The sequence below is a fragment of the Ursus maritimus genome, unplaced genomic scaffold (assembly GCF_017311325.1).
Source record: "Ursus maritimus isolate PB19 unplaced genomic scaffold, ASM1731132v1 scaffold_7, whole genome shotgun sequence".
Classification (NCBI taxonomy): Eukaryota; Metazoa; Chordata; class Mammalia; order Carnivora; family Ursidae; genus Ursus; species Ursus maritimus.
In genome coordinates this window covers 49014788-49041095 of record NW_024426885.1, presented here as the reverse complement: position 1 = coordinate 49041095, position 26308 = coordinate 49014788, and the positions used below count along the sequence as shown (strand labels likewise).

The window sequence follows — 26308 nt, the reverse complement described above, 5'->3', positions numbered from 1 at the left end:
GCCTAAAAGGTTTGGATGAATGACTGTGTGAGTGAGCTGCCCTCTCTGACTTAGGGCGCGGGCAATGTGCACTCTGAGGCACAGGAACCCCCCCGGCCCCAATGCATTAGTCACAGTTCTAGCTCCTTCTAATGAAAGTTTCTTTGCAACCAAAACCTATCTTCCCCAATTTCCTGACTTCCCTGGTATGCATGGGGAGGTTCGTGTTTAATAATTCACTTTATTCTGACCACCCTTACACATGCACATCTGCATCCTGCCATCTATAACACAGGCTGCTGTGGCCTTTTAATCAGGAAGAGCAATATTTGGACAATTTTGATTGTTATCAAACATTAACCTCACAGCCAGAGGCCTCTATGAGATGAGGAGCCCAAGAGGGAAGGGAGTACAGAGAGACAGGGGCAAGACCCCTATCACACTGGCTTGGCTTTGGGAGACAGGCCTTCCATGGCAATCCATGCCATGCATGGTGAGAGATCACACCCTTCACTGGCTGAACCAGCTTTAAGGGGAAGGAAGAGAATAAAATTATTTCAAGTAATTATGTGCCTCTCCCTCTAGGATGAAGTTAAAGTCAGCCGTTGTTTGCTTGCCTGGAACCAGAGTGGAACAATATCTTAGAGGCCTTTTCCTCATCCCTAGGGACTTAAAAGCTTTCTGCTGAGTTCCACTGCAGTGCCTAGGAGGAACATTCTAGTATCAGAGCAGGGGTCAGAAACACTTTCTCTCCATTATTCCACCTTCTACCTTTGCCTGCCTGGAGGCTGTTCTCTCTCCAGTCACCACGGAGACCATCTAATACAGGAACTGATGATGTTGTGTCGTTGCTCAAAATCTCCCAATGGCTGTATCAGTTATAGGACTACCCCCTGCCTTCCTCTCTGACCTTGTTTCATTCCACTCTCTTCCCAGTCCCACCAGCCCCACTGGCCTTTCCTTCTTTCCTTCCTTCCTTCCAACACTTCAAACTTATTCCTGCCTCTTGACCTTTGCCCCTGCTCTTCAGCCAACCTGGACAGGGTCTCAGCTTCAATATCACCTTCCAAGACAGGCCTTCCAGACCTTTCTGGCTAAAGCAGAATCCTGACAAGTTCCCCATACCCTCAGGCAGCCTCCTCTATCTGCATTTAATGGTTTCTATGATCATTTTTTGTCTCCATTCATTAAAGTGAAGGCTTCAGGAGAACAGTGATGTTACCTTGTTCACCCCTCTATCCCTGGCACCAAAAATCCACGTGGCACAAAGAAAGTACTCGGCAATATGTGGATGGCTAATCAATAAGTCAATTTCAGTGGTACCCCACGGGACCAGGTTCTTTGGCAGATATCTGGTCATGAATAATTGGCCTTGGCACTCTCCTGCATTTCCCAACCCCTCTGCTACAAGAGCTTCCTAGAAAGGAGTTGACCCTTTTGTATTTGTTACTCTCATTTCCTTCCACTTTGGGGTACTGTGTTCCTCTGATGGAAATGATCTGGGGGATGCCTGGTCAGCCAAGCTGTGTTTCTGTGTTCACAACCAACCAAGAAGGGCTGGGTTAGATGGCCTGATAAGGATGGCCTTTTGTGTCAATGACTCAGGGGGCTTGGAAGTGCAGTGGGTTTGTTCTGGGCCTTACACACCCTTAGATGCTCCCCTTAGGTTATCAGAATCAGAGAATTCTTAGACCTCAAGAACTTAGCATCTCTTTGACTGCGACCTTGATAAATGTTCATCTTAGTAAGGTGTCAGAGCTGGGGGGAATGGAGCCATGTGTATTCAGTCAGCAGAGAAAGCAAAACAATGGGCCTAAGCTGCCCCAAACTTGGGAACCAGCCTGAGGATTTCTACAGAAACTGCTCTGGACCAAGAATGCTCCCATGGGGATTTGCCTAAGAGACCGAGCGTCTTCACGCCCCAGCAGAGTAATATTTATATCTTACTGGTTTGGGGTTACTGTGTCCCCCTTCGGGAATGCAGTGAAAAAAGCCCTTGCTTTGGTTGGCATATCCCAGGAATAGTGCTTTTCTATCTGGTTTCCGCTTTTGAAAAAGTATTTTATGGGGCAATCTTTCATAACTGTGCTCTACTCATCACACCCAAGGTCATTGCCTTGCCCTTCTCTCTTGCAAAAATGATTAGAGCACTAAGTGCACAGCATGGGAAGGCCTGTGGGTGAGACTAAACCCCTGTCTGGTGGGTCTGTGTGACTCTTAGCAATCTCATCCTCCCACTAAACTTGGAGACTTACTTTCCTCTTTTTGTAAAATGGAATTAATAACATCCCCTGACAATTACCCAGGGTTAGGGTGAGGATCAAAGAAAATAATGATCATAAATAAGGAGCTCTAAAAACACCAAGTCACCATAGGAAGGAAGGCATCATTATTATTGTTTTCTTTAGGGCCGTGAACAATTTCTATTAGGCAATGCAACGCAACTGCTGCAAGAGGCATGGCCTTCTCGAGGCACGCCTACTTTAAGTCCTGGTTTCTCGGGAGCTCATGATTCAACTTTCCTGACTTACCATATCTTTCTCAAGAGGTCCTATTGACAAGCTGCTTTGGAAGAGATTTGAGACAGGATACGCCAGAAGCTAATGAGCCCGATCGGGTCTACCCCAAGGAGCAATAATGGTGTTTGAGGTTGGTTATTGTAGCAACGGCAAATAAAGCTGATTGGTAATGGCCACGTTCTCTTCCTGGGCCAGCCTGAGGGTACTACAAGGGAAAACTCGGGATCTTGGTATCAAACCTTGCCGCAGTCCCAAATGGAAAGAGAATCAGCTCCCATTTGGGCGACAGCGTCTTCGGACTCAGTTTCCCTTTCAGCCCTAGTATAACCCTCTTCACACTTGGTGGTCCCACATCCGCTGGAAATCACTATGCAAAAATCTTCCCTCCTCCTTGGTCTTAGCTGTCCTCCTTTTCATACACCATCTGACTACATTCAAGTGGACACAGCCTCCCTTCAGGGTTCAGAGGTGAGGGGTAGGCACTAGGTTCACTCAAAGGTGTTGATGGTGGTGATTTTTCATCCTCTGCTCTAATAAAGTGAGGACAGGCATTTTTTCATGTCTCTTTAAACTGCTGGGTGAAACATAAACATATTCAAGAAACCTCTTGATGTTTAGTGTTTCTTTAATAGGAAAAGGAGAAGGGGAACAGAATTGGGGAAAGGGAAGGGGGAGGGGGAAAGAAACACTACTTACGCCGTTTGCAGCCGCATTTTTTTATTCTTTTGGGATCTGTGATGTCATCATGACAGGCCTTGCAGTAAAAAAATGCCCTGGAGAAAGAGAATGGAAAAACTGACACGTTTCATAATCCGCCCAAATGAAACGAGCACCACATTTCCTCCGCCGTGATGCCAAATTAATGAAACACGCCAGCACTAATTTCCTTTCATCTTTTGAAAGGTTTAGACGTTTACGGACGGAAATGTTTGTTGCAAGACCTTTTATTTCAAACACAGGATTCTGCAATTTGAGTTAGTGCTTCTTTTAATAAACTTTCCTTTGAAAAGGAACTGGGGGAATGGCTGCCGATGGGACAGCCTGGGTCTGCTGGCTCGTCTTTCGTTTCTGAGCACAGCATTCAGTGCTGCTCTTCAGAACACGCGGGCAACCAGCCCCAGGCCCTTGGTGGGGAAGTTGAATCCGTCCGCGAAACCCTCGCCGTCTGGTCAGATATTTATCGAAGGGGCCACAAGGATCAAGTTCCACCGTCAAATAAACACATTAGCCTTGTCACTCGGAAAGCACATTTCTTTCCAAAGTGAGAGAGGTTAAGGAGGAAGATGGCAGGGAAAGACAAAAGTGGTGAGTCAAAGGGGTCCTCTGTCAAATTTCTTCTGGCATTTCATAGCCCATATTTGGTCTCAAACTGGAAGAACCAATTCCCACACTCTCCAGCCCAGAGAACATGTAATAAATGGAGGTTTTCTTCTCATGGTAAAGCACGGCTCAGCTGAGCACTGCAACGGGGTGGGCAGAGAGCACTCGAGGGTTGGGTACCCAGTGGAAGCAACCAACAAGAAAACCCCCTCGACTAACTAAAGTGTCAAGCTGTGATTACCAAGCATATCGGCTGTGTCAAAGATATTCTGGATGAGACAAAACAAGATCATTCAAGCACAGAACGCATAGGACCTAGAACAGCACTGGAGGCCTATATCCTTTCGGGACAAGGTATTACTGGGATAAAATTCACTGGAACAACCTTACAAGCTCTGGGTATGGGGACTAACAAAATCCTTGGCTTCACCACTCCCAACGTGAAATTGAACGCCAGGGATAAACATGGTCTTCCCTTGACCAAGATTACAAAGAAAGAAACACAACTCTTGACTGTTCTATTCCTAGGTTCCTTCATGTTTTCACAGGACTTGCACATTGGCATCAGGGGGAAACCAATATTAAGACTTTGGGATCTGGAAGAGATTTTGGAGGTCCCCAAGACTCAGTGTCCTCATCTGTAAATTGAGGAGGTTGTCACAACCTGCCCAAAGTCATCTCGTGCTGGGCTTGGCCGGCCCCAGGACTTCTAAATCTAAGCCCAATGCTCTTTCTGCCCTAGCTTCTCAATCACTATTTCTTTAAATACCAGTGTTCATCCATCTTGCAAAAAAGAAAAAAAGAAAAAAGAAAAAAGAAAAGAAAAGAAAAAAGAAGAGAAAAGAAAAGAAAAAAGGTAGCTGACTATTTGCTCTGAGTGGCAATGTGACTAAGAAAGGGGAATGGAGGAAGCCATTTTGTTTCCACCATTTTCTCCCCCACTTGATGCTCCTACATATGGTAACAATAACAATAACAGGGAACATTTATAGAGCACAGACTATAGGCCAGGAGCTATTCTAAGCACTTTCTAAGAATTAATGAATTTGATCCTCAAACAACCCTTTGAAGGAGTAATGATTATTATCTCTGTTTTATAGATAAGGAAACTGAAGCACAGGGAGGTTCTATGACCTGTCCAAGGTCACACAGAGCCAGGATTCAAGTCCACACAGCCTAGTTCCAGAGCTCAAGGTCTTAAAGACATCTCTAATAAAGAGATGATGAAATAGTGATAAGTCTGAGTAGATCGTTGAGAAGATCAAGTGGATTACTTCATGAATTAAAGCTAGGGTGAGTGGGGGGGGGGTCTCTGGTCTGCAGTCCTGGAGACACCTCCCCCACCCAGAAGGAGCACAGTATCTAAGCTCCAGCTGAGTTTTGCCAAGTGGCACTTCTTTGCAAGCACCATGCTCTTCCCCACACATCTCTGTCTCTCTCATACTTACCTGGCAAAGCCCCCACTTTACTGCACACCTGCACCTGAGCAGCTGAGCTCAGGAGAGGGAACACAACTCTGCTGACTGATCTCACTTCAAATCCACGGCCATGGATTCCAGAGCACTTTTCACACCCCTCAGGCCTACTGCATATCCCCTCCTTCCACCTCAACCCTCTCTGCTCTCCTTCCCACTTCCTCTTCTGCTCACCCCACCCCTTCCCCAAGTGGCCCTTGGCTGGTGACCTTAACACACGCACCATCAAGAAGACCAGATCCATACCCTGGAAAGCTGGTCTTTAGGGTCTCCTTGTCCTCTGGTTTCCTGTTGTGTTCGGCCAATGGGAAGAGCCAGCAGGAGACTGGAGGATGGGAAGGGAGAGTTCCTCCCTGCTGGGTCATGAATTGGTGGTGGCCACATCTCCACACTACAGAGGACTCAGCTCCTGCCAGGCAGCCTTTCGTACGCTACAACCTCTCTCTCAGGTTCTGATAGCTCTCCTTCCCCTGGACTCTGTAGATTCAGGGCTGAGAATGGCTCACCTCTGTTGCTAGCTCTGGGGTGCTTTGCCATCCCCTGTCGGTTCTCCTTAACTCTCTGCCCACAACTTTATATGGTCCCTTCATAAAACTCTCCTCTCTTTTCTCATTTGGGTATGTCATCTGTTTCTGGCCAGGACCCTCCCTGATACGGCACCCAAACTGACACCTCCAGCCTTCATCTTTCCCCCCAAACTCCAGAATCTTAGCTCTAACTGCCTTTATGACCATCTTTATGTGTATGTTCAGTTACATATCGCCTACTTAACATAGCCAAATAGAAGTCTTAATTTCCTACACCCCAAACTTGCTCCTCTTCTAGCTTTCCCCATCTCAGTAAGGTGGGGAACCCCTATCCACCCAATTGCATAAGCTCCAAGTCTAGGCTTCATTCTTGATTCCTCTTTTTCCCCCTCACTTCTTACATGCAGTCCACCAGTGGGCCCTATAGATCCTCTAATAAAATATATTCTGAATCAGTCTCCCTTCTCTGCACCTCCACTCACCAGCCTAGCCCACGTTACTGCCCCTCGCTTACACTATGCAGTCTCCCGTCTCTGGGCCCCTCCCCTATTGCACTACATCCCATTCTTTATAATGGAGGGGAGAGACCTTTCAATAAGGTAATCAGACTACAATACCCCCAGCTTAAAACCATCAATGACTCCATTTTATAACAACCCAACCCCTCTATCAAGTCCTACGGGAGCCAGCCCGGCCTTTCTCTTTTACCTCGTCATCCCACACTACTTCCTCAGACACACTTTCCTTCCCTGGGCTCCCTGCACACAACATTGTCCCCACCTTGTCTCCTCTTCCCTTCTGATCCTTGTATGATGGGCTCTTTCCCATCACCTCCATCTCTGCTCAAATGTGGCTCCTTCGGAGCAGCCTTCACTTACGCCCAATCTAGATCGGTGACCCAACTGCATTAATTCTTTGGTTAATGTCCCATAAATAATCAAAACTGCAATTCTCTTCCCCCTAGAACATGAGCCTCTGAGAGCAAGGACTTCGTTGTTCACTACTGCTTCTCTGGCACCTGGTACAGAATATTCTAGAAAGTGAGTGACCTGAAGACATTTGATGGGTGAATGAGTGTGAGAATATTGCCCAGTAATGCTAGATCTGCAAGTTTTTCAGGAGAAGCCAGGAATAGGGATTTTACAATAAAAGATGATGATGTCTTCCTCTTGGGAACTCATTTATTTGTTAAAATTGTGAATCAAATGAATTCTGTCTGCAAGCCAAACTGAGTCAATGGGGCACCATTTTGTGACTCCTACATCAAAGACTGTGGGCCAAGGTCATTTGAAAAGGAAAACATTTAGTGGCAAGGAACAGGGGACAAAAGACCGAATGTTCACCCCAAAGTGACCTTTCTAAGACTGGAATGGATGCTTTCACTCCTCTTTTCCTAAAACACGGCATCTGAAAGTTTCTGTGAGCTAAAATCTGTTAACTTCTTTGGTTGCTTTTTTGTAGGAGAGGTACACACTCAATCCTGGATCATCAGAATCAGCTTTTTCATTTTTACAAAACTTGTTTCGTTTCATTCAAATCTCCAAGGCCCTTTCTGTGGTTTTCTGCAGTCTTCATCTATTTGAAATCCCCTAACTGACAGCATTTGCTCCGACACATCACACACGACGGAAAATTACAGGCTGCTGTTGTAGCTGATTGTGTCAGCATGTATATGTGAATACCATAAAGCACTGAAATGAGACATATTGCACTCCCTAATACAGGAGGTAATTTGTTTTTTGGACTGCCTGGTATTTGTGACATTCATTAGCGAGAGATGCAATAGGAAATAGAATTACACAAATGGGAGCTTCATGTTCTATTTGCTCTCTGGGAGGTACACGTGATCTACAGCGCCGCTGTGCTCCCCAGCTCCCCTGTACATGGGGTTGAGACGCGGCTGGTGTGTCTCGCAGTCTAGATGTGAGCACAACCTTCTGTTCCAGGGGACCCGGTGGGGGTGGAGGGGTCTTCCATCCCATTCATCCCCCCTTCCGCTCAGGTGAACCCAGTTCTCAAGGTACTCCTGAAGAACAGTCAGATCCGTGAACTGGATAAGAAGATTTTCTGTCCCCATCTGAATAATGGCAATTCTTTCCCAATTTGTATTAGTAAATTTAAGCTTTTAGATAGCTCAGTTTAAAGAATTTTTCTTTTTTGTTGTTGCTTTTTTGGTTTTGTTTGTGTTTTTTGGCTTTTTTGTTGTTTGTTTTCTTTTTTTTTTTTTTTTTGGTTTTGTTTTTGTGGGGGGGTTGTTTTGTTTTGTTTTGTTGTTGTTATTATTATTGTTTTGCTTCTCCACCCCATTTTTCCCCCCTAAAAGCTTTTATAACTAGTATGGTTAGTTTGTAGGAGTGGATGGAGAGGAAAAACTTAATAGGCATCAGCTGTCAATTATGCTAGCTCTGTGCTCAGCATGTCAGGCTCACCTCTTGGCAGATAATTAAGAAGGTAAGCTCTGGCACTGGACTGCCTGGCTTTACTACTCACTAGCAGTGGGGCTTTGGGCAAGTTAGTTCACTGATCTGCACCTCAGTCTCCTCATGTGGAAAATGAAAATAGTAACGCTACCTATCCCACAAGGCCGTTGAGAGGATGACGTTGAGTTCATGGTACCTGGTACTTAAAGCAGGGCTGCACATATTAAACTCTACATAAGAATTGGCTTATAAATTTGGTAAGAAAGTGTGGGTTTGGGAAAGGGAAAGACCATTTCCAATCTGGGCTCTGCCACTTGCTTATGTGCTGTATAACCTCGGACAAATCATTTATCTCAACTTTACAGATGAGGAAACCAAAGCCCTGATGGTTTTAGAAGACTCACCTTATGAGGTTATTCTGAGGACTAGCAAAAATGAACGTGGAACACTTAGCACAGGCCTGGCTTTGAGTGGGAACTCATTGCATGAAAACAATAGGCTTCCATAAATAATTATAGACCTTTCGCAATTAATCATTTATTTGAAATATTTTAAGTAACATAATTGTTAAAGTGAGTGACCTGTCTGACTGTTGGAGCCACATTTTCTGCTAATAAGTTTTTCATAGTTCATAGGATAGACTCAAATATAAGAATATTCCACGGTGTTCTCCAAAGAGCCCTATGATTCCTGAGCTGCTTAAACAGGTTTAAGGATACTAACAAACGTGTCATAAAACATTGAGGTCAATGAAATCCTGGGCTACACCTCAGAGGCTTAAGAATTGAACCTGACAACTTCAACTACTTACCTAGAAGGCCATAAATAGAAATATTTTTCTATTTATAGAAATAATTGAATATTTCATCTGAAATTAATCCAAACCTTTTGAGATTCCATTTGGTACTTAGATTAGAAAGCTGCTAATACTCGAGTACATTTGCCTGGATATTAGGTCAAGAGTACTAGACAAGGAACCAGTTGTCCTCTGTTGTGTTGTTCTGAGTCATCAAGAATCAGGATGACCCTGAACAATCACTTCAATTCTCTGGGACTCAGTTTCCTCCCTTGCAAAATGAAGGAGCAGTGAACTAGGCCCTTCCAGTTCAAAAAGGTTATTACTCTCATTCAAAGATGTGAAATCAATTACGTGAAGAGAAGTTCATGGAAGCGTTTGAAAGCAGTGTCTTCTTCCTAAGACTTGGCACCATTGATACCCATGGACACGTTAAGAAGTTTTGGGGTTAGGGCCCTATACATATTGAAAGCATTCCCATCATGGTGGATCTAAGAAGTCTGTGGCCGGGTCAGAAAGGAAGGCAGATAAATATGAACTCTTACCTTTTAACTTCTTTGGCATCGCTTGCGATGAAAAATCCTAAAGTACCTTCTTGGATCTTAAGATGGTTTCCAGGATTAATTAATATACTGCTCAGTGAACAAAAACAAACAAAGAAGACATATTTGTGAGGTCATGTTCTGAATAAAACCTTGAAGGCTACACTGTACTGTTAATTTTATAGGGGGCCCACTAGTCTAATGCTTTTCCCAAAGATGTTGTCTGGAGCTTGATGTCCACAGTCCCAGATATTTAAGTGGACAATGCCATCATGAAGCTCTGCTGCTCAGTTCCCAGGTGGGCATACTCCCAGTTGCAGAAATCAAAGCACATCTAGGTTTCAGGGCTGGGGGTGTATAATGGGGTTGCCACCACGGGCTTCTGATCTGATATGTAGCCCTCTGGAAACTTCTGTTGATGGTCAACAGTGAATGTTATTGGTCTAATAAAGCTATTGCTATAACAATTTTCCATTAGATGACAGAGCATTAATGGGACCCCTATATGCATCCAGAAACATACACATATACATGTATTACTGCAGGGAATGGTACACGACACCCGTAACCAATGCAGAAGCAAATATCACATCTGCACGACGTTGGTAAAGACATGTAAGTGGACTCCCGAGTGCAGCCTATGTAGAATGACTTGGATCGACCCAAACAGTGAAAAAGAAAAATGCCAGCAGTTGGAAACGATTCCAGTCTGCTTTTACCAAAATGCATGGGAGCGTTTGAATAAGTGTGTGTCTGGTACATCCTGATAGGGGCAAACTGTAATTATAAAACAAATGCAAATTATCCCTTAAAAAAACTTCCCCTTGCGGGGCGCCTGGGTAGCGCAGTCGTTAAAGCATCTGCCTTCGGCTCAGGGCGTGATCCCGGCGTTCCGGGATCGAGTCCCACATCGGGCTCCTCTGCTGAGAGCCTGCTTCTTCCTCTCCCACTCCCCCTGCTTGTGTTCCCTCTCTCACTGGCTGTCTCTGTCAAATAAATAAATAAAATCTTTAAAAAAAAAAAAAACAAAAAAAAAAACTTCCCCTTGCAGGGAAGTACGGACTTAAATAGACACTGTCCTATTTCAAAGTGTTATAAATAGATTAGCTGACCAAGTTGTGTTTGCACTGACAAAAGAGATATATGTATCCGAATCTAATAAATGGGTGAAACAAACAAGTTTAATTTGCTGTAGATCAAGAACAGAATGCAGGAATGTATTATAAAGAGACTAAAAGGCTGTGGGCTTAATGGACAGGGAATTTAGGTATTCTGGATGCAGCCATAGATACAACAGAGGTGTTCTCTGATCTGAAAAGCTGGCTTTAAGGTAATAGATGCTTGGAATAGGTTAAAGGAAGTCCTCAACTGCCTAAGACAATAAAAATGGAGGATGGTAATTAACATGTAATTTTTTTACTGCTGGCAAAACTGTTTCAGGAAAGCGCTGTGGCCACAACAGAGTGATGCGTCTGTAGCAATACAGGAAGGACCCAGGTGAACTTTTGTTCTGCCGGGAGGACTCAGAGTGGATCATTATGGCAAAATAATTGTTTGTGGTCGCAAGAACATCCACTATTACCCATAACGAGACCTGACAGAAGGAAACCAATCCTGTGTCATCACTGTTATTAACACTAAATAATAGACAGGGACCACGATGATTGGTCTGTTGCCTGGAACCACAGGCAACAATGAGATTCTTCACAAATCAGGAAGCAGCAGACCACACTAATAGCAACAGCTTGCAATGGGCAGCGGCCCTGGACAGGCACCTCCTAATTACCCCCCTGCCAATTCTTTACATCGGTTTAACAGCCCTCTGACTTCTCATGATCATGAGGCGAAAAGGGTCAGAGCTTATACAGTTTAGGTGGACTCCTTTTTCAAAGCCAATTAAATGTGGTGTCGTAGAAAAGCAGAATTCTGGACTCTGCACACTTTCTTACCCCCTTTGCTGTAAGGCGGTACTTGTATGCCCTGGCTCCGCAATCAGAAACTGCGCCCAAATTCCAGGATCCCCTTTTAGTAGCTGTCTGGCTTTGGGCAAATTACTAAATCTCCCTCAAACTCAATACCCTCACCTACAATGAGGATGATGATCAGAGTCTTTCTTCAGAGGATTAAGCAAGATGATGCACTAAAGGCTCGATGCGTATTGGTTATTGTTACTTTCATTATCTATTACTGAAAAGAGGGCCAAAAGTGGATTTCGTTTTCAATGGAATTAGATTTTCTTTAGCTGGCCCCATGGAATGGATCACAGGTCTTCTTATCAAAGTATCCCGTTCATAATAAGACGAAGGTACAGGGTGAAGAACTGTACATTTCAGAATAATGTACAAGGACATACATGGAAAATTCTGGGTCTGTATGGTGTCTAAGGAAGCTAGTTCCTTAAAGCTGGAAAAATCTACATTTTGATATGTACTTATATAAGAGCGTAAAAAAAAAAGCTTCTGAGTGAAAAAAAAAATCCTATCATGATTTCAACGATGCACTTCAAAAGGGGAAATTTGACACTCATCAATGTCTTGGTGACATATATGTGCAAAACAAGCCTTGCACAGAATCCTTTTTCACATTATGTGCTTCATTAATTGCACTCCAGTGATCAAGCCCACTGTGTCATGGGAGGAAGACAGTGATAGCAAGCTTCCTAAAGTTTCTTTTCATTTCCTCTGTTCTTTATCAACAGTGAACAAGAATTGGCTTACGATGAGAATTTGGGATTGTCATTCCAGAGACAGCAGGTTGAGATCATTTATTATAGCCCGCGAGCCTGCTTTCGTCAAGCTAGTGCGGTCGAGGGGAAAGATCTGGGGCGCTGATGGAAGGCAGATTTGTGTTCGAATCTGTTTCTCTGCCAGGGCCAGTTAAGCGAGCAGGTGCATGTGTCAGGTCTAGAAGTTCAGACCCTGGCCTGGGGCATGTGGGTGCCCCTCAGCCTCGCTCTCCTCCTCTGTGAAATGGAGTGAATAATCTCTAGCTTATGGTGTCACTAAGAGAATTCAAGTACATACTATGTGCTGAGCGACTGCCACATAGTAGATCCTTCATGCATGGTCACTAATAAAAGTAAGCATGGTTATTAAAACAACTAAATGAGACGCAAACAATCCCTCACGTGGTCTCAGCTCTCCATTTTGTCCTTGGTGCAAATAAATTACCAAGAGGCCCCCTATTGGCATTTGAAAGACCTTTCTACTGATCGCCGTATCCAAAACATTACAGCCCTCTACAACATCTGGAGATGGGCTAATTTGGACTGGCTTTTGGCTGCAGAGTTGAGTGTCTCTCTGTTCCTCAAAACTTCAGCACCCCCAAGGACATCACTGCCCACGTGAATTCCAGGGTGCCTTCTCATTCTCTTTTGCAGAGGGCTTAACGAGGAGTAAGAGGCTTTAAATCATCTCTTTACATCCAGATCAGGCTAAGGCAGCCTTCTGGGTGGGAATTGAAAGAAACAGCCCAGATCTTGAGAATAATGAAGGAAAGAAATCTAGATACATAAGAATCTTCACTGTGCTAGATTCCGCTCATGTATTTAAGGGTTTGCTTAGGGAAACATGTGGCCCTGATTCCAGGGCCCACTGCATATTATACTCTCTATGTAAGGGTACAAGGTTTCAAAGACTCTTTGAGGAAACGTGTTACTCTCTTTAATACTGTAGACGTTAAGTCTCCTATACACATTCCAAATCTAGAAAATTTAAATAAAATGTTAATCCTCCTCTTTTTGAAAATATAAAAAAGATAAGGATCCTAGACAGAAGTAATTTTTTCCCCAGAGAAGTGCCTACTACCCTCAGAATATGTTATTGACCTCCTGCTGGGCATATGTATATCTTCCCAAAGGTCTTTGATCTCTTAAAAGAATATCCAACGTTAAGTCTGTTTTGTTCTTATGACTTCCAGAAGTCTCCCTCCTTGTGTATCACATTAAATCAGTCCTTGGCTCCAATTTTGTCTAATTCACTAGTTTATCAGAGATAAACTTCAAGATGTGTCATGTGAAGAATCAAGAAAATCTCTAAGCAAAAGTCTATACATCAATTAGCAGAATTCTAATAGGGACATCTTCTTGGCAGAGATGGACTTTCCCTCATTTCAAGGAACATATAAATTATCCTCTTTCTTCTATGACCTTGCTAATTTCAACAGAAAACGTTCAGTGGCAGCTGGAGGCAAAGGGCTTATGTAGCTCCTTCCCCAAGGATTCTTGCTCTCTCTTTTTCTTTGGCTCTCAGACTACTTTTGTATCAAGACTGATTCTTTGGCTCCTCGCCCACTAAAAGGAAACACATACATATTTTCTGTGGGGAACCCACAGTTGAAAAAGAGGAGTGAAAAGCATGATCATTTTTTATTTATTTTTTGTAAATAATTTTCTCATAGTAGCCAGCTTAGAGCCCTGTACGCAATAGGCACTTTTGAACTATTTGTGGAATGAATGAAAAATAAAAATCATGGGTCTCGGCTCCAAAAGTGTTCCTTTTCCTCTCTAGTAAGGAGAAAGGTAGTCTCAACTGTTCTTTCAAAGACCGAGGGGCAATTCTTCTCAGTCAGGCCTACTAAAGAAGCCACCGCACCTTTTCTAGGGGATTGGCAAATGAGCTAACAACCTCCCAGATACACTAAGCACAAAAATGTAAATATACAAATACATAAACAGCTAGCCACCTGGGAAGTAGGAGGAATTGATTTCAATATTGAAAGCACCATTCACTTGGAGTTGAAATAGGTTTCCAAACGAAAACACCAGAACATAGAACTGGCTAGCAGGGTTCAGTTCAACAGAGAACTATCCCTGTCAGGTTCCTCTGGGAGGGGAGTTCCAGGCCTCAAGCTACAATGCATTTCATTGTACATGTCTTGCTAAACTTTAGTCAAGTTGGAGATGTGGGGCTTGATGGGGCAAAATGATTTATTCCTTCTCTCCACCACTTATGCATAACGACTAGGAAACATCTACTTATTCCTTCTTCGATCATCATAAACTTTACTTGTTTGCTGTTTTTGGAGACAACCAATGATGAATAGTCCAACCGAACCATATTTTTTAAGGGAATCTTTTATCCGTTATGGGTAAATATGACAGGTGTGTATTTCTCCTCCCCCACCCCCCAATTTTTGGTAGGTGTAATGTACCATTCCCCGAACAATGACAAAATTATCAGTCACATGAGCGTAGAGTTTGTACTTGATAACATGATAATTATATCTGTGTCTAGCAAGCTAATGGGACTTCATTAACTAAAGCAAGGGAATAAGAACCATCTAAGACTTCAGTTCATGCCGTGCCCAGATGAATCACGCCACTGGGGAGTGGCCTCTTTGACCACACATGGTCATGTATGATTTCTATGGGGTGGGACTTTGAGCCAATTGTTTCCCCTCTCAGGAGCACGACTGCCCTGCAGTGTATGGGCTGTGTTAGGGCACAGCTGACAGAAACCCCAAATCTCAAATCTTATTGCCTTTCTGGAACTTTTCATTTTTTCTGGGCCTTCAAATATATGCTGCTGGAGTCCCACACAACTAGACACACACACTTCTACTTCGAGAACATAGGTAGGAGACACAGTGTGTATTCCATGCTTCAATAGACTTGAGTTCAGTCCGCTCACGCAGAGACAGCGTAGTAAAGATTGCTCCCAGTCGGTCAGATTCAAATGCCTGCCACTGCGGTCCGCCAATGAGATGGGCAAGGAATTGTTTAGCCTGAACCCATCACAATGATTTGAGAAATGGCATTTAGAAATATATTTGGCACAAACAGAAAACAGTAGCCAGAGGGGATGGGGAAGAGATAGTTCATTTGGGAAGGACAATGGCGGCTATTTGGCTCTGGGAGCAAGCCATGTCACTTTGCGGTACACTTTACAACGAGTCATGCTACGTCACAACATGCCTCCACCACAAGATAAAAGGACTCAAAGGCCAAAAGCCAACAGCAGAGGTGCGACCACTGTGGACCTTTGAAGATGCAAAGTGTTGCAGTAACTTCTCGCAGTTGGATCATATCAATAATACCAAACTGACAGGAAGCCACCTCTATTGTCACACGTCTACTCCAAAAATCACAGAAGAATCGGACTTTGGAAAGAGTTCCCGACAAAGATTCCCACACCACACACACACACACACACACACACACACACACACACACACACACAAATTACAAACACGAACACGTGACAGTGATTCCAACCACGGAGAGAAACAACTCTTGAGAAGATGAACACAAAGGCATCTCAATCTTATGTTTTCAACAATACTGTTTTAGAGAACACATTATTGAAAAACTACACTGGAAATATTAACTAAAAAAATTAAAAGAAAATGCTATCAATGAGGATTTGGTCATGCGTCATGCAACAGAAAACAGCAGCAAAACAGGGTGATGTCACACGGTGAAAGCGGAGACACTTCACATAAAGAAATGTGCCCAAGCACACTAGGGAAGAAATAAAGCCATGAGGTCATCTCAATAAACAGTACTCAGGCACTAAATCAATGTGATAGTCTGGCCATTCGGTAGCAGTGTCCTAAGTCTGTAACGAGTACTGCCCAAGAAATAAAATATGCAAGATGTTATCAACAAAATAAGTGTAAGGAAATAAAAAAAGTTGAGTGTTAGTTGAGCTTGGTCTCTGTTTTGTGGATAAAAGGACACGAATCCTGCTCTACAAACGGGAAAGCGGACGCGGGCAGGAGGAAGCACTGGGAATGTGGAAGTGGTATGCAGACAGACGGCACCACAGAGTCTGGTGGACACCAAGACACATCAGGACAGGACAGAAACAGACACCAGGGGCTGGAGAGGAGCACCTCCTTCCCAACGTTGACGGCACTGGTTCCCGTCATTGGTGCCATGACCGAACACAGGGATTGTACCTGTTGGGTGTTTAGGTCTCCTGCAAAGAAGTTAGTGCGTCATCCAAAACAATCAAGGAAAGCAATATGCTACTTTCAGTGCTGATGTGCTCTAGCTGGAGAGGGGTTTAACTATAAATATATGTATATATGTCAATATATACATATATACTAGACAAGGGAATGAGATTATATGTATGTGTATACATATATATAATCTCTATCTTCCTGAATTCTTGGCAAATGGTTAGTCCTGTGGTTAGCAGTGAAGATAGCGGGTGGGGGTTGGGAGGAAGGTTAACGAAGAGCGCATACCGCTTTCGGCTTCTGCAAAACGACAAGAAAAGAATTTAAAATCAAACAATTTGATAATAAATTGACTGACACCAGAAGGAAAGAAGGAACAAAACCTTTGTTTCAAATTATTTGAAGGATGCATGTGAAAACAAGGTTTTTCAGCAGAGCATGGAAAAACAGCGTCATGGGGTAAAACAACGAGGAGATAGTTCAACACAGGCAAGGGGGTGGGAGAGGAGAAGCTGGGCTCTCCGAATTCTAACACCCAGCCACTTAGAAAATGGGAGAGGGAAGGAAATGCGAAATTCTTCAATGAAGGAAAAAAATCAAAATTCTTATCTCGGAAAGGGTCAAAAACGCGATTCTTTTTAGCACGGATATTGTGTTTGAGAAGATCGGTGTATTCTCGGAGGCATGATCCACATTCCCTCCAACACACCTTTTTCCACAAGAACCAATGTGCTTCCACAATGAGACCAAGCCACATGAGAGGATTAAAGTTGGCAACGGCACACAGAAAGCCAAAAACAAAGCCAAACAAGTTCTTTGTGCTCTTTTCTAAAAGGAAAAAAAAAAAAAAACACCTAAAAATCTGTATCTATAAATATGGCTTTGTTGAAAACATTTCAGATTTGTGAGTTCATTGGAGGGTCCATCAAAGAAAAGACTTTGTCTTCAGGGAAAGCTCTTAGTCATTTTTCTTAGAATAGTGACAGGAGATTCACACTGAACCATTAACAGGCTTTTTCTCTCCCTCCTTGTGACCAAAAGGTGGCAGGTGGGAGATGACTGGTCAAGGTTCAGGGGGCAGACTCCTGCCATGGAATTATACCAGGATGGTCAAAAGGCACTATTCGCACTAGTACCACCCATACCATGGCACTTTTCTGAGAGATGCACGAAAGTGATAAAGAAAGAAGGCTGAATTACATAGATTTACTGACGTGGCAACATGAAGAATATCGTTGGCAAAAACCCAGGATACATGTTTCCCCCTCCACAGGCACAGGTGACTACTGGCCACCATGTGGGAAAGCAGTAATCCCAGAAACACCCACTTTATCTGTTGAACATCAAAGAGCCAGGATTCTGGTTCCCATTCTTTTGCACATAATATTCTTTATTTTGCCAACACAAAAAAGAAAACTGTATCTATACATAATTATTAACTGCCATGGCCATGGTTTACACGTGGCCACCAAATCTACCATTTTTATTTCCTCTTGATTGATCTGGATTTTCCAAAGAGCTTAGCCTTTGATCAGCTTGACCTTGTGAGCAATCTGATCCGGTAGTTAAGGTAACAGAGAACACTGGATTAACTCGCTTACAATCCAGTGTTTTTTGGTTTTGTGTTTTGTTTTGTTTATCAGAGACACAGACTTTACATTTGGAAGTCTGGCTTTATTGAGTCATTCATCCAGATAATGATAACTCCTTAGATGATGATAGCAGGTACCTCCTAGTCTTGCCCTGCACTCAACATATTAGCACAGGTTGGAGGGGGCCTGTACTCTACACTTCGGCAGCCACAGGAAGACTGACTTACCATAGCTAGGAACAAACTTGGATGTCATCTTAGAGGACAAAGGCCCCTGCATTTCTCAATGAGCTCTTTCTTCCAAACCCATTGATAAAAATTGGGGAGCGAAAAAAATCATCTCTATTTTATCTGTAATGCATATAGTCCTGCATCGACAAACTTCCCTGTTAACGGGATGCTTCCTTCTTCCAGCTTGAACTCATATATTGACTGGACTGTTATCTATTTCAACCAGACCCAGTCCCTCATCAGTCTGATCTGCCCATAATTAAGTGCAAAATAAATAAATAAAGAGGGCTCCTGCCTCTGAGCCCACTCTCCTGACTAATTTACATGAAGCTGATATTCTGCCACCTGGATTTCAGTTGCACCGGGAAAAGCACATATGGTACACAATAGGCTGCTTGTAATTTGGCTATCAAGAGAGCTGGTGTGTCCCATCACGGCCCTGCCCCATCTCTGCTGTGAAGGAGGCCACAATCCACCTGCTTCGTGCTCATGGCAGTAAACAGGGGTTTGAAGACGGGGCCTGTCCCTGGTTTTGTGCAGAGAGGGTGAAAAGTGTAAGTTAGCACGGTCAGGTGGAGACCTGGATGCCTCATCCCTATCCTCTGGAGAAACCCTTTCTGAATGCCCAGTGGGGCTTGGGGTCCTAGGTGGGTCTGCGATAGAAGCGGCGGTATCTGGTTGGGCATGCCCCAAGATGTGCCCGAGGGTCAGAGATGTGTCCCATCAGGGGTCCAAGCACATCACTAACGTGTAAGAAAGAAGCGGGGGGACCGAGCGCTCTGAGAGCACTCTCACCATCTCGTAAATGTCAGCCAGCCGCTGGACTGGGGTGAACTCACCGGCTCTCTCGGTTGGCGGACTTGTACTCAATGGCTATCATCAGGAGCTTGAGCTTCACAAAACACAGCCTGCAACGAGATGGAGAAACTCCCTGTCAGTGCTTCCGAACGTCCAGAGCCACATAACAAACACGGTTACGACCTCTCCATCGCCTGATGCGCTCATTATCCCGGGGACCCTCATTCCACAGTCACTGTGCCAAAGGGAGGGGGTGGGCGCGACACCTCCCCATTTTCCCCATCAAACCTGATTTCTCGCAAGTGATAAGGCGCTGAATGTTCAAAGTGCAAATTGCACTCAGGTCTGGATGTCTAGACACAGACCCCAAGCAGGGATTTGTGCCCGGGGATTTATGCTGGGCCAGATTCATTAGTTACTCAGTCGGGTAGTAAAATGTTAACTGCAGGGGGAGGGAGGTATTTGGAGCAGCTGGACCTGTTATTTGGATTCCATTTCGGTCTTTTGTACAAATGGCTCATATTGTTGTTCTGAGCAGACCCCTGTCTGCTCGGAATGATGGTAATAATCCTTAGCCTCCGTGTAACTGCCCAGCACATGACCGTGGCACCGTCACTCCTGGCCCTATCCGAGCCGCCTCACCTCACCTGCCCAGTGCTCTCGCCCGCTGCCCAGCCCGCTCTGAGGCTGGCTCGTTCCTGCCTCCATGTCTTCACCGAGGCGATTCCTACCCCAATAGCCTTCTCTTTTCCCGACACTTCCTCCCAAGCCCCCATCAAATCCAGGCTTCTGTGCAGCAATTCTGTAGCCCCCGCCACCCTTCCACTTGCCGTCCCCAGGACTCCTCCACCTCCTTGTCTGCCACAACCTCCTTCAGCCCGTCCTCAACTGCCTGCTCCCTAGTGCTATCTGTGTCTGACCGTCATCTCCTCAGCCAGCGTGGCTCCTTTAAGAGTTCGGGACTTATGCGGCATTCCCTATAGTAATGCCCAGGGAACCACAGACACAGAAGCTCAAAAAATGCACTTTTTGGGGCGCCTGGGTGGCACAGCGGTTAAGCGTCTGCCTTCGGCTCAGGGCGTGATCCCGGAGTTATGGGATTGAGCCCCACATCAGGCTCCTCCGCTATGAGCCTGCTTCTTCCTCTCCCACTCCCCCTGCTTGTGTTCCCTCTCTCGCTGGCTGTCTCTATCTCTGTCGAATAAATAAATAAAAAAAAAATTTAAAAAAAAATGCACTTTTTCCACTTACAGGGGTTCTAAGAAAATAATAAAAGGTCCAGTGAGGTATTTATGCATAAAGGTGTTCAAGGTAGTAATATTTATACAGAGTAAAAACAAAAAAAAAGCAACCTAAATGTCCAATAATAAAGCAATGGTTCAGTAAAGTATGGTACAATATAGTTTTAGCATTCAGAATGACTTTTTGAAGGATATTTCAAGGTATAAAATTAACAAATAATATTATACAGATACAAATGTGCAAATAATGTGACATAATTAGGTGAAAACATAGATTTATAGACTCATAAAAGCACACCCACAAAAGAATTACATACATTATATGTGACAAGTTTCTATAATGAGCATATGTTTTAAAAACTTTTTGGATAATGAAACATTGGCAGACTGACAGGTTGAGAAGTGAGTGGGTTATGCAGTACTGCAGGGGGGAAGATGCACCGGGTCACGGGGGTGGGGCTTTGCTGGTGCTCTCATTGAATCCCCTCAACATCCCTGAGAGGGAGAGATGGCCCCAGTTATTCCGACTTCTACTGGTATCTCTATATCACAGGCGATGGACCTGAGGCTCAGAAAGCCCCCATGTAACTTGCCCACGGTCCCCAGCTAGCATCTGGCAGGATATACATCTTTAACTCCAGGGAAGCCTCTTTTGTGCTGGGAGAGATAGATAATAAGCAAATATACAAGTGAATAAAGAATAAATTTCCAGCACTATGCAGAAAACAAAACAACCTAAGAGGACAAAGAGTAACTGGGAAGACCCATAAATACAGAAAACAAACTGATGGTTGCCAGAGGGAAGGGGGGAGGGCATTGGGCAACATGGGTGAAGGGGAGTAGGAGGTAAAGGCTTCTAGTTATGGAATGAGTGATGCACAGAGAGTACAGTCAATGGTATTGTCATAGCGATGTGTGATGACAGATGGCAGCTCCACTTGTGGTAAACATAGCATCACATACAGAATTGTCCAATCATTAATTTGTGCTCCTAAAACTAATGCAGCATAGTGTGATAACTATCCTCCAATAAAAAAAAACCAAAAAACCAAAACCAACCAAACAAAACAGAGTAACTGGGAAGCGCTATTATCTGCAATGGTCCAGGAGGACCATTCAGAAAAGGTAAGCTAGAGCACAGAACACAGGAGGTGAGGAGAAGAGGCAGACAATGAGAGGATCTGGAGAAAAATCTTTCCAGGGAGTGGAAGCAGCAAGTGCAAGGGTCCTGAGACAGGAAGGAACTCAGGGTGTCTGAAGATCAGCAACAAGGTTAACTAGACTGCAGTTGAGTGAGCAAAGCCACAAGTGACAGTGATTAGGGCAGGGAGCTAGGCAGGAGCAAGTCTGGGAGGACTGCTGGCCATAGTAACAAGTCTGCCAGTCTGCAGTTTATTCTAAGTGAAATGGGAGGCCTTTAGCTGGTTGCAAATTGAAAAGCAATGGGGTTGGTGAAGGCCTCATGCTCTCCAGTGGAAATATGACCAATTGCTCACTCCTACATGTGAGATCATGGTCTCCCGTATTGCTTTCAACAGACAGACAGATTTCAAAGGACCACTTCATCTAGGCGCATTTGGGCTCTCCTGGTGATTTGCAGGTTTGCTGATTCCTGCCAGCAGACTCTAATGACCTGGGCTTTGTGCTGATTATGCAGTTTGCTGAAACACCAACCCAAGTATCCAACTACAGCTGGAAAAATGCTCTTCTTAATTTATGTTCCATAGAGCACTGCTAACACACACCCTTTATGGGGCTGTTACTCCTGGAGCTTGAATTGTTTAAAATATCAGATGGCTTATGCAATATTTGTTGAACCAAATTACCAGATTAGGTAACCACTTTCTAATGTAAACAGCAACTAACTGCCAAAATCTCAAGGAGAAGGCCGATCTTAATTTAGCACAGATCATGAAGAGGCCAATATGCTGATATCCTATGAGTGACTGGCCACTCTGATCTGGGACTCTGTGGTTCATGGATCATGGATCTTAATTGCTTTTAACGACCTGATCCTGTTGGTAGAAGCAAAGAAGCAGTCCACAGTAATGGTAAATTATGTGTTCCTAGGTACTACGATGCCATTTACCAACTCGATAGAAAACGAGAGGAGCTTTCTAATGCAGGAAACTCAGTACAATCTACACAGCCTTGTGCACACTCTTTAACCAGCACAGTGGACCAGGGGATCTTTGAGTCCTCTTTCATAACTTCCAAATCCATATCTAAGATGAATCTGCACTGCTTTATAGAAGCCTCTTTTTAAGAAGCTCTTTGACCCAAAGCCCACCTTTACTCACTGGCCAAAGGGGTGGACAGGAGAAGGACAGAGTAATGTCCACAAGGCGATTATATGCAAACAGGACCACAACCGTGGATTATCGGATTCGGGCCCTTCAAGACTTGTTGGGGCTGCCCTTCTCCTAGAGATGACAAACTGAGGTCCAAAGAGGGGCAACTCGCTCCAGGTCAAATAACTTTTGGGAAGAAAGGCCGAAAGTGGAAATGAAATCTCAGTGCAGTGTGCTGCACAAATGCTTCTTATAAGAACAAAGGAAGTGAGGTGGTGGCCAGAAGCCCAGCATGGAGCCTTGGTCAGTATAGCATTACTAAAAACCCAGAATTAGATACTAACTGGTGATTTCATATAAAAACTAGCTTTTCAGCTTTCCTTGGTAAATCATAAATGCCCACACTGGAGCCACATTCTATCCGGCTGAAAGGGACTGGAGCTTTGAAGCACGGACCCCTCTGCATGGGACACATCCTCTCCAACACGCTACAGTCCCCAGCACTCCCCAGGTATCCGACCTCTTCCATCTTCACTCTTGGTGGCTCACTCCTGCCGCCTAGAGGCACCTTAAGTTGTTCGTTTTTTTGTTTTTGTTTTTTTTTAATTTTATTTATTTATTTGACAGAGAGACAGCCAGATTGAGAGGGAACACAGGCAGGGGGAGTGGAAGAGGAAGAAGCAGGCTCCCAGTGGAGGAGCCCAATATGGCGCTCCATCCCAGGACTCTGGGATCACGCCCTGAGCCGAAGGCAGACGCTTAAGACTGAGCCACCCAGGCGCCCCATAGAGGCCCCTAAGTTTTTAATCCCTGCTGTAACGAGTACCTTCTGCACGTCCACAAAACACAAATCTTGCACTATGTCCCCCCTCCACTAAAAATCACAGTTTTCTGTTAGACCCTGCCACAGAGAGTTAGCCAATGTCCAGGGAACAGGGCTTAAGGCTGCAGCAGAAGTACGAGGAGGTCAGAACAGACCAAGGCCAGTGAACAGGGTGCAGGTCTGTGTGTAAGCACTTGCTGACTTGTCTCTCTGCCTGGCTAGTTGAGCTTCTTTGGGGCAAGACACATGGTTTGTCTCCCTGGCCTTTTGCAAAGTACAAAGAGTAAGCATTCAATACATGCTGATTAAATAAATGCGGAATGAATGAAGAGCAGAATCTCTCGAGTTGTTGGAAGCACACATTAAGAGATAAAGTAGTCAACTAAGGGGCGCCTGGGTGGCACAGCGGTTAAGCGTCTGCCTTCGGCTCAGGGCGTGATCCCGGCGTTATGGGATCGAGCCCCACATCAGGCTCCTCTGCTATAAGCCTGCTTCTTCCTCTCCCACTCCCCCTGCTTGTGTTCCCTCTCTCGTTGGCTGTCTCTATCTCTGTCGAATAAACAAATAAAATCTTTAAAAAAAAAAAAAGTAGTCAACTAAGAAAGTCTAAGCAGAGAAGGCTTGGGAGCTGAGTATCAAATCATGAAACAAGATGCCTCTTAACTTGTTCATGAGAAGTAGAGAGATTGGGAAAAGAGGGATGTCAAAAGAAATAATAGCAGTGATACGCTCTGGGAACCTAACATTGGCCTCGAATCAATATGCCGAAATGCAAATGCAATTCTAAGATCCAGACAGCAGTTTGTCCTTGGGACTCTCACAGCTTGGGTTCACTCCCCAGAACCTGTCGTCAGACTACTCAGAACTGATGTCCTGAGATGAAATATTTACTTGTATCATCAACACCATTGTTTTTGGTAAAGCAAAATGGGCTTTGCTCATCCATTCTTAGAGTCCTTCTTAGGGCTTTACTCAGTGTCTCCGCATATATAGGACTGGGGCGGAATAAGAAAGGGACTTAGGGTGAGGGAGGGTATTAGAAAGAACCAAGAAAGCCTTTGCAATGTGATAAACAGTTAGCAGCAATTTAATTCTTGGTTTCTAAAATAAAATGTCCCAATATGTCCAAAGCAGGAAGTCGTTGCTGGTTGTGAAAATAATTACAGGGGAACAGAAATGAATTTTTTCCAGAAAAAAAATGCCACTTGTCACAAAAAGGTCTTAAACCAGCAATCTGCAATAAAACTGTTGTAATAACAAGTTAGATTGCTTTCTTGATAATTATTAAGTAGAGGTCTACCAAATTTGACAATGACATTATATAATGCCTATTTTTTTTTTTTTTACTGCTAGCATCATCTGTTAACTACAGTAGTTTCAACCCAGATGTTCCTGAACAAAGGCTCTTAAGAATTAGAGTCCAACTGTTTCTACCTACCCAGAGGGACATAAATTGTTCTTGCCATTAAATCAGCCCCCTTAACTAGAAAGATTGCTTGCCGATATGAATTAAACAGAGAAACCCTTCGTGGAGTCTGCCCCTTCGAATGTGTTCAAGAAGGGTATGCGAAGGTGTGGTTGGGGACTGCTGAAGTTGGGTCACCCAGGAGTGAGGGGTGAGGAGAGAAGAGACAGCCCACACTGTGCCCTCCAAACTCAGCTCCCCTCCCCAAATTGGGGCCCCTCTTCCGTTATCCAGAGGGACCCTGGCCATGTCAGGCTGATGCACGTAATCAGAATAGATGCAGATGTAAATACCGTGCACTGGGAAACCAGATCTTTAGGATGTAGGGGCTAGAATGAAAAGGATTCACATTTAGGAACTTTGATTTAAAATGATAGGCTCTTGAAATGGAAACATCTACTTAAAGGAAATTTGAAACAGCAGGATTTATAAGACTCAGGAGCAAGAAAAAAGGAAGTGATTTAAAATGCTCATGGAGATGTTGTTCAGATCTCATTTCCCAATAGCTTTGATAGAGGTGGAGTGGGGAAGGCTTCAGCACCCCCACCCTCAAACCCATACACACGCACAACATCTCCACTAGCACGCCTAAGACACTTGAATTTAGAAATAATTATATTCTTTGATATGGACAATTAGCATTTGCCCAAAGCATGAATAAGTGCATTTTCGTAAGCTTTGCTATTATTTAGTAGTCAGACAAAATGCAAACTGTGTGTGTGTTATGCGTTATATGTTATACCGAACATCAAATCAAGCCGCTAGCATCCCATTTCCAACTGGACTGGACTGGATTCAGGCCCCGGTACATGGCATTCTTGAGGCAACTCAAGCTCAGAAACTGTGGTTTCCTCCCGCTCCTCCTTCTCCACCTCTCTCCTCTCCCCTCTGCCCTCACTTTCTCATCTGGAGGCAGAGGGGTACAGCCTCACGATTACTAGTTCTTATGATAAAAACACTATCGCTGTTTTCCCCTGAAAACATCACATGTCATGAGAAATCTGATTTGTCTCCTCCCATCTAAAGGAGAAATCAGTTTGCTCTCCTTGGAAAATCTCAGAGATCCGGGTGTGGAGAGAGTGGCATGTGGCTCCCAGTCTCCTGATTGCCTAGTACCGAGAATTCCCTCTTCCCTCGTTATTCCTTCTCTGAATCCAATCTCCTCACACTGTGCAGTTCAAATGTCATCTCTTCCAGAAAGCCTCTCCTGGTCACCTCCAGCCTACAGGGAGCTCTTTCTCCCCCCATAAGTCTCAGCCTCTGTCCTCTAGTATGTGCACCCGTCAAACTCTCATCCATCAAGCACTTATGGGTGCTTAGTTCTCCCTGAGGGTGGGTATTATTTTCCTTAGCCAGACTGCAAACTGTCTGAAGGCAGCCACTA

General features: G+C 44.3%; 1 protein-coding gene across 1 annotated transcript in view; it reads right to left on the bottom strand.

The window, feature by feature from the left end:
• The window catches only part of KCNMA1 (potassium calcium-activated channel subfamily M alpha 1), a 250752-nt gene that overhangs the window by 123937 nt on the left and 100507 nt on the right, over nucleotides 1-26308 (bottom strand). The window contains exons 11-13 of the mRNA XM_040623777.1: nucleotides 19146-19214; nucleotides 9582-9668; nucleotides 3195-3271 (exon numbers count right to left, since the gene is read on the bottom strand). Of these exons, the coding sequence (XP_040479711.1) occupies nucleotides 3195-3271; nucleotides 9582-9668; nucleotides 19146-19214 (233 nt within the window). The remainder of the gene's footprint in view (nucleotides 1-3194; nucleotides 3272-9581; nucleotides 9669-19145; nucleotides 19215-26308) is intronic.